General features: G+C 44.5%; 1 protein-coding gene across 1 annotated transcript; it reads right to left on the reverse strand.

Annotated features, from left to right (window-relative positions):
- Positions 1-2060: 2060 nt before the first annotated feature.
- LOC109744757 (immune-associated nucleotide-binding protein 9) lies at positions 2061-6428 on the reverse strand. Its single transcript, XM_020303903.3, has 6 exons — positions 6129-6428; positions 4707-4960; positions 3463-3731; positions 3195-3359; positions 2993-3115; positions 2061-2492 (listed from the first exon to the last, which is right to left on the reverse strand). The coding sequence occupies exons 2-6, from the start codon at positions 4927-4929 to the stop codon at positions 2280-2282; spliced, it is 993 nt and encodes a 330-aa protein (XP_020159492.1). The 5' UTR covers positions 4930-4960; positions 6129-6428; the 3' UTR covers positions 2061-2279.
- Positions 6429-9136: the final 2708 nt, after the last annotated feature.

Here is a 9136-nt window from a genome sequence, read left to right on the forward strand (position 1 = left end):
CGAGATCCAAATGGCCCTGAGTCAAGATAAACCGCAAATCAGTTGCTGATCAGGACTAGGTGGGGGCCCTGTCCAGGGCCTAGATATTGGAATTGGCTTTTTTATGAACGCCCTGAATATCTCTTTGTTCCAAGTTCTTCTCAAAAAATAAAATAAAAAATCTCTTTGTTCCAAGTGGTTCAGAAGCCCTATCTCTCACTCGTTGTAGCGTTGTAATGTGCTGCAGTCACGACTTGTTTCCGTTCTCAGACCCTGTTTGATAGTTGAAACAGCGGAATATCAAAGGAATTTTGGAGAATCGAATTCCTACATTTTTTTTTCTGACTGTGCCGTTTGAAACAAAGGAATGGCTCACCAAGGTTCCTATGGAACAGGGCAATGCAAAGGAATTTTGGAGGGAAAGACCTCGTGTTTTCTCTCATGTATCTAGGATTACTGCGTTTTTCTTATGTGGTGTCCAAATAGCAAGTCTGGTGTATTCTTACTGCCTGCTCCCCGCACGTGCGCCCATCCGTGCTCCCGCGTACGTGGTTTGATTAATGGGAAGCGTTTATGGCCGGTGTGCCGGCTAAAACGTTCGGCCGGTCGCACACACGCGTGCCACACGCCAGGGCCTCACTTCTTTATCCACCGTCCGCATCTCATCTCCGTTCTCTTTTCTGCGACCGCGCCATCCTTCTCCCTCCTCCCCGCAGCAAACCACGGCGAGGACCGCCCAAAATAGATCACCGTGCGGCGCTGCCTTGCTGCTGCAAGCTCCATGGCCGGATTCATCTGCTGGGCGCAGGCCATGGCCGTATTTGAGCCATCTAGGAAGGGGATTTTTTGTGTGCCATGGACGAGCTGCTAGCGGTGGGGAGGTTTTTGCTGGGGGGCACCTCCTACAGAAGCTACATCCGGCCATGAAGGGGCTGTAACGCCCACCATTAGTGCTACCTTTTCGCCCCCGTCGATGTTTTGGAATCGTCAAACACCGGTGCTGGAACCGGCCCCTACGATTGCTACAACCCGCGTCACAAAATGCTGGAACTGGCCACCGTGAGTGCTGCAAGCTGCTGGTGTCGTTGCTGGAACCTGCAGCAGGAGGAGCTACAACCGGTAATCTTGTTTGCTGCAACCAGCAAACTAGAAGCTGGAACTGGTGGATTTTTTTGATACATCGACGGACTGATGCTGGGGCGACGACGGGGGATGGCGCCGCGATTGCTACAACCAGCGTAGAAAAAAGCTTCAACGGGCATAGAAAAAGGTTCAACCATGAAAAAAGCTACAACCAGCATAGAGGAAAAGCTTCAAACGTGGAGAAAAGCTTCAATCAATTTCGAGAAAAGCTTCAATCCATGTGAAAAGAGCTTCGATCGAAATTAGGAAAAGCTTCAACCATACAGCAAAAAGCTTCAATCGGGATAGAAAATGCTTCCACTGTAAATCTTCAAAAACCTGGCGCCGTCTACTACTGATGCTATGAGCGGCGACACAGGGAGCTACGACTGGCGGCATGGTCATGCTGCGACGGACGTGTTACGACGGGTGTGGTGACTAGTTGATGCAAGGATGAAGGCATCAGGCGTTCTACAAATGGCGGACGTTTCTACGAGGGCGACGACTCGATGCTTCGACGGTGCACTGCTGGAACCGACGGGGAAGGCAAGTGGCGGCAACGAGGACGTCCGGCGAGGATGGGGACCAGCGACGAGGACGGCCGACGAGGGCATGGACCAGCAACACGGACGGCCGGCAAGGATGGGGAGCGGCGACGCGGATGGCCACCAGGGAGCGTGTGTGGCTGTGAAAGGAAGAAGATGACTTGGGATGGATAAGGATCCAACGGCTTGGGACGGGCCAATCCTATGGCTAGCGTGTGACCGGCCGAAACGGTTCGGCCGGCGCGCCGGCGCCTAGCAGCGGCCTTGATTAATCTGGCACCAGTACGAGGGTTTCAAGGGAGAGTTAACCCAATTAAAAACGATCAGACAAACTAAACCATCCAAGCATAAACCCATTGGCTAGAAAAACCTTCTCACGGAGCATTCTAGATAGAGATGCAGCGCCCAGAAACAAAACCAAAAAAGATTGCCAGACGCAAGTGCTACTAATATGAGACGACAAGTATAACTGTCACTAACATATAGTTATCCTTTGACCCCCCAGGCATTCAACTTCTACCAATATACGAGACGACGCAACCAAGTACAGTATATCTGTTGCTACTAGACAGACTTAAGTTCACCCCCTCCTATTAACAAGACATCCGACAACTCTTCCCAAGAGACAACTGTTTACAGAATGGCGCACTTGTTCGTCGCCGCCAGCCTCCGGAACTCCTCGTTCTCCTCCTGAGCCTTCTCGAGCCTCTCCTTGAGCTTGCGGATCTCCTCGTCGGATTTCAGCCTGGCCTCCGCCGCCACCCTCTCTGCTTCCAGCCTTGCATTCTGTTCTTCCATGAGTTGGACTTGCAGCTTCTCCACCGTGATATTCAGCTTTTCCTCCACCTACGGTTATGTCACAGAGTCAATGCAGTTTCTAACTTGGAAACACATGCATGTAAAATGGGCAGCTATTTAGATAGTTCTGGGAAAGTTAAAACAATCTCTAAAATGTCCAAACAAAGCTGGATGTGTAAACAGAACCTACAGATATGTCCTAGTACTTTTTCCAACAACAAAAACACATGCCTGTTTCGTAAAATATCAACTTATGTAGAAAGGGAAGTATGGCTGTGTGCATCGCGATGATGCAGAGGATGGGCTTTTCAATACCCTTCTCTAAAAATATATAACTTGTAAAAAGGGAAGTAGCAATATATGTTCTCTAAATATAGCTTCATTAGAAGTACTGTCAACTAATATAGCATCATTAGAAATTATATGTAATGGAACATGTGCAGATATGCCTTATAGAGAAGGGGATAAGTTTCGGGAACAAGCTTTTAATTAAAAGTAACATAACTAAATGTGAGATTATTTTTTAGAGATAAAATAGTATCTGTTACCATGGCAGTAATGTTTGCAAGCTGTTCATCCCGAGTTCTGTGGATCTCCTTCTTCAATTCAGATATTTGGTCCTCTGAATACCCCAGAGCATCATGAACCTCCTTCTCTCTATCATGCACCTCCTACAAGATGAGATAAGCATAAGAATTACAAAATAAAAGCTAGAGATGAGAATCACAAACTATATTTCAACAACATTACCTTAAGGCGAGTGAGCATTTGATCTGTAAATGGGTTTCCTCCATTATTTGCACTAACAGAATCAACCACATCAAGCAACGTTTCGAGCTGCTTAGTCCGAATCCGAGGGTCCTTGGTCTTGTTATCAAAAAGAACCACTCTATTTTTGCATAGCTGAACAACTTTCTGTAGACAGAACATGCAAATGTAACTATTTGCACCCAAGCTCATATGATTCAAGAGCTCTGCACATCTTAAGTTTGGCAACGGAAGGTAAAAAAGTATATACCTGCAGATACTCTGGGGCATTACTTAACATGTTCTTCAATAAATTTTCACCAACTAAATCTCCATAAGTGAAAACTAAGACCAAGTGATCAACAATTTTCTCTCCAAAAAACACTTTGATAGTCTCAATTGTACTAGAATCTTCTCGAGAAAATCGAGATGTAGCAGAAAAAACCATCAACACAGCATGTATCCCATCTTTAGCCATGTTCATGCACTTCACAATTTCTTTGCCAGCATCCTCAGGGGTTACGGTCATGTCAAATAATCCTATCCAAGTCAATGAAATGGATGATTAGCAAAACATAATAAACATGACGACCTAAGGAAAAAATAACGCGATCAGTTTTGCAGCAAGGAAGATAAATTTTACCGGTTCCTTAGTTTCCACATTGGTGATATACAAAAATACATGAACATTTTCCTAAAAACATGATTAGCATTTCTTTATCTTTACTTAGGAAAAATATTGTTTTCTTTACGAAGCTGCTTTCACTTACATGCATGAAAGAAATGAAGGAAGATGGATGAATATGTTAAGACATGTGACGTTACAGCTGCAAAATATAAAACATGCATGTGCAATTCAAATATCTTGCTCTCATACATTCCAGTGGCGTTCCCAATACAACATCCAACACTCCAATTGTGATAACTTAAAAGTCAAAATAAGGAGCAACAAATTTGTAATTCACAAAATGAGATTCACCGTGTAATTACAAAACTTTGAATCCTCTAGTTTAAGATCAACTAGCTGAATGCCTGTGCATTGCTATGGAACTAAGAAGATAATCTAATCATGTGGCGGAGTCTCAGTACAAATCCATGACCACAAAAAATGACATGGGATTAGAATAAACAACACAACCTATAAATAGCAAACCATAAAATATGACATATTTTGCAACCCCTACAAAAATAGTGGAAATCATGGATACTCAGGAAATTGTGGATGCGAGGACGTGGGATGGCAAACAGACCACCACACACTAAGGGTGCTACGGTACTTCTGTTTTGTTAAGAAGTGCAGCAGATGGCTTCTCTATTAGATGTTATTCAATAAAGGATGAGTGGATGAAGGCCAAACATCCAAAGATAGTACATCAAACAACTTAGCATAACCAGGAAAAAAAATGAGATCGTTTCGTACACAAGATGCAACATACTATATAGACATTGTAGGTTCAAAACATCCTCATTGAAGAAACAAAATAAGCAAATTCAAAAGATCCAAAACACTCTTACCTGGTGTATCAATAACATTGATGGTGCGGCCATCCGTCAGCATGGTGCTTCCCATCTGACAAGTGTTTGTCACACTGGCATGAGAGTATTCTGATACAAATGCTTCCCGTCCAAGTATACTATTGCCAGTTGCACTCTTGCCATAGCCAAGTTTTCCAACAAGAACAAGAGTGATGTCAGCACTGGGCAACACCCAGTCATCATCATAGTTGCTTCCACCCATTGCAGAAGTTGGTAACGAACACTCACAAGACCTGTTCAAAACATCAGGAATCAGCAATTATGTATCATATCAATTATCTTATATGCGACCTTTTAAACAAATTACCCTGCCCCAAAACACACACACACAGCAATACCTCTGTCTAACTTCTGTAAATACTAAAATGCATGAACATAAATTTAGATGGTAAACTCTCAACAGAAAAACAAAACCTCGGTATACTGAATTGTCACAATTGGGGCTCTCTGGAATAGACACAATTGGGGCCCAATTATTAGAACTTGCGGTCCAGAGAAATATTTCTATGTATACCGTATCCGATACGGATTCGTTGGTAGTATCCGTGTTTCTTAGCGCTCCAGAGAAATATTTCTATGTATACCGTATCCGATTCGGATTCGTCAGTAAGTATCCGTGTCATTTAGCGCTCCAGAGAAATATTTCTATGTATACCGTATCCGATTCGGATTCGTTGGCAGTATCCGTGTTTCTTAGGGCTCCAGAGAAATATGTCTATGCGCATCGGTGTAATATAGTAAGGTCCAAATTTGTTTAGCTGAATCTTTATTACTACCCAGCTAGCACATATCACCAATTTAATCCACACACAAAGAGCTGACAGGAATCTCACAACCTGCTTATTCCTTTTCCAGTACCAAGCAAGCTACCAGAGTTGGCTAAGGCTTACTGTACCTACCACATGTGACACTGCTATTCTGGGCAGGCACCAAAGTAACTACAAGATCAGGTCTAAAAACAGGACTTCCTTCCTTGGCACGCACCAAACTGGGTAACACCGCGGCCATGTCATTAATCTTTGCGCCTATTTTCCTGTCGGTGCCAACACTAACCTGGTTTTTACTGGACAAATAAAAATACACAGGAAACAAATCTAACAAATTTTGCACCGTAGGCCGATGCTAAACACTGCGCCACCAGCTGATTAACTCCTCGTAGGAACCAAACGGACGTGGCTTGCTCCAAGCCATCTACTATTTCAATTAGGCTCATCGATTCCTGCTTAAAAAAAACTAGGATCCGTGCTGAAATTCGACCCAGCCGAGAGCCCTACGACTAGCACAGCCGGCACGAAAGTAGCACCAGCATGGTACGTGACAGCATCCGTACGAAATCGGCGGCCAACAAGGGAAAACTCGATCGACCCCCAAAACGAAAGACGACTGTGCTGGGAGCGATACCTGACGGCAGGGAAATTTCTGTCGGCGCCGACACAGCAGCCACGAACACGGAGGACCCGCAGCAGACGGCCGGAAGGAGGGATCTGCGACGGCGGCGAAGCCCTAGGCGGCTGCGGCGGCGATTTGGTCGCTTGGCGTGTGCGCGAGGGGGAGATAGGAGGAGGCTGCGGGGCTTCTTTTTATTTTGGAGTTTCCAAATCTCTTTTTTTTTCTTAGAGATGAAGAAAGAAGAAACCAAGCCGCACACGCGAGGCTCAGGCTGCAGTATTTTGGAGTTTCCGAACCGCACGCGTGAGGGCCACGGCCCGTCTCTCTGACTACAAAATATTTCTAGTAGCTCGAGAAAAAAAACGACGCGTAGTTCTTGTTTTTTTTTTTCTGAACTTTTAACTGCTCGAAGATAAGCACGCTTCGGTTCTGATTTTATTCCATGTTTTAAGGAAACTGATTTACAATAGCAACAGACCGTTCACTCCTACCTTATGAAGCAAATCGTGTTGGTTTCGGGGAATAAAGGAGTTTTTTTTTCTTCGTAGTTTGAGGGTTATAATCTGCTATTACAAGATGATGAATGAACAAGTCTCTGCTGTAACCAAACAAGTCACGGGGTACCGCACGCCGTATGAGCAAGCCAACATGAACATCTATATATTCTACTGAACAATGCACGTGCGTTATAACGAGATATAAATATTCTAGTATGTTAGCTTGTGATTTACTTGCCAAGAATAATGCAATTGAATAAATAAATGTTCATCGAATTCTGACCATGAATTACCTTATATCTCTATTATTAAAGGAGAATGGAACGTCGTGATGGTTAAACCTCTTCGTTTAGGATCCACCTCCTTCGCTCCCCGCCTCGTGCTCTCCTCCTATCGTTTTTTTAGCGTAAGTCAGGTTCCCGTAAAAAGACCATTCGGTTAAGCAAAGCGAAAGCACACGTACTCCCCCTCTGGAGAAAAACCAGCCGGTTGAAACCCACCACGCACGTCCGCACGCACGTCTCGCCTCTCTGTACAGCTTACCGCCTCACGCACCCACGTCTCCCCTCCCTCTCCAATGCGTGTGGCGCTCGACGCTCCTGAGCCGCGCTTCCGCCGCTACCCCTACTTGTGCCACCACCTCAAGCTTCCGCCACCGTGCAACGCCATCGATTTCCTCCGCTGCGACGTCTTCTCGAGCGATTCTGGACACCGCGTCCTACCCTGCACCAACACCTCAAGCTTCCGCCGCCGCACAGCGCCATCGATCTCCTCCGTTGCGACGTCTTCTCGGACAATTCTTGGCACCCGTGGACATCACGAACATGGGGACATCGACCCGTGGTCAATTCCCCTAGCCGTCTGCCACCATGGCCAGAGAGGAGCACCGTGGATGTACTTTGTATCCCATGTGCCGGGGCGCGCAGCTGTACTTCCTCTCATGGATGAGCGCGGAGGGGTTGCGGCATATAGCCTCCAGCAACAACGATGGCGGCGGCAACGACACCATCCTTACCGGACGATTACATGTGGCGCAGCGACGGTGTCCTCTAGCCTCCCCCACTTTCTTTGTCAACACCAACAACGAGGTGGAAGCTTCCCAAGGCGGCCATGGCGGCTTGCCCACGTCACCAGGCGATGTACCAAGATGGCATCGTTCACTCAGTTTTGCCCTGCAGTTCCATGCATTGATTCATATATTGTATTCTGCATGCAACCTGTTTGCCGATATGCCAGTGTGATATCGTTGATCTCCTAATCGATTTTCTCCGTGCATGTAGCTCTTAGATGGGCTGATGTCTCTTCTTGGCATTAATCCTCTACCAACCTCCAACTTTGTCAGGCAAGGAAGCTACTGCTGCAAGATCAATTCTTCCATCAGTTGCGATGCGGAGAAGTCATCAAGGTTCGCTTACAGAGCTATCTGATCATACTTACTTGTATTTTTTTTAACTCATCACAACTGATGCTTCTCTGTTACCATCGGTATCCTGGCTAGGATCAGGGACTCAGGGTCTACAATACCATCACAGTTGCCATCAGTATCAGTGCTGAGACCTTAATCAAGAGATAATGAGATTAAAGAAGCTTCATCATTCCAACAGGGTCTGCGCACATTTACAAAAACAAAGTGATGTAAATGATTGGTAATTTTTTAAGAAAATAAGAACAATGTATTGCGAAATGTGAGTGATCTTACTGATCCAATAACTGATCTTGCAAAATTATAGTAGACAAGAAATGATACTATTTTTGGTTTTTGACTTTAGGGAAGCCAAATATTTCTGCACAACAGGGCACGGATATGCAGTGGAATTATTACACCTTTCTTTCCTCAGGTTTAGCATTTAATCAAAAATCATATTTTAAATTAGAGCATGCGATTCTATTGTATCATTCATAGTTTAGTGAAGCAATCTCTTAATGTTCAAAATAACAAACAATTCTAAGATAGTTATTAATTTGGTTTAGATTGCATTTTGGAAGAAGTATGAAGATTTTGGGTAGAATTACACATGTGGTATACCATATAACAGGCAAAGCATTACACATGCTCTAATGGGCTAATATATTTTGTTGGACTTAAATATGCCATATTATTGATACTCTGGTTTCGAGGGCAACTAAGTGAACGTAAACTCTGACTCTGCTTTCATACTAATATAGTACTATGAGTCACTTCTGCTAGGAGTTAATAATGGGGATAATGAAAAGCAAGTTTTTTCTGCTACAAGATACACAACAAAAGTTACAGGCAAATCTTGATAATGCAGAGTGTCTCTCTTTGATAGGGTAGTGTGTGTTGTTGTCAGCCTGATCTTTATGCTGGTAGTCTTTTGTGGGTGCATCTATGTTGGGTTTGTCTGTTTGGTTGGTTTTATGCTGCCAAATTCTTTCATATTTGGTTTTTAGTTTATCTTTTTTTGCTACACTTGGAGAGGACAGAAAAATTAATCTGGGTAAACTTGATATGGTTGTTTTGTTTTTCTATGAGGAATGGAACCAGGGGGGGGGGGCTGCTCC

This window comes from Aegilops tauschii, chromosome 2, assembly GCF_002575655.3.
Source record: "Aegilops tauschii subsp. strangulata cultivar AL8/78 chromosome 2, Aet v6.0, whole genome shotgun sequence".
Lineage (NCBI taxonomy): Eukaryota > Viridiplantae > Streptophyta > Magnoliopsida > Poales > Poaceae > Aegilops > Aegilops tauschii.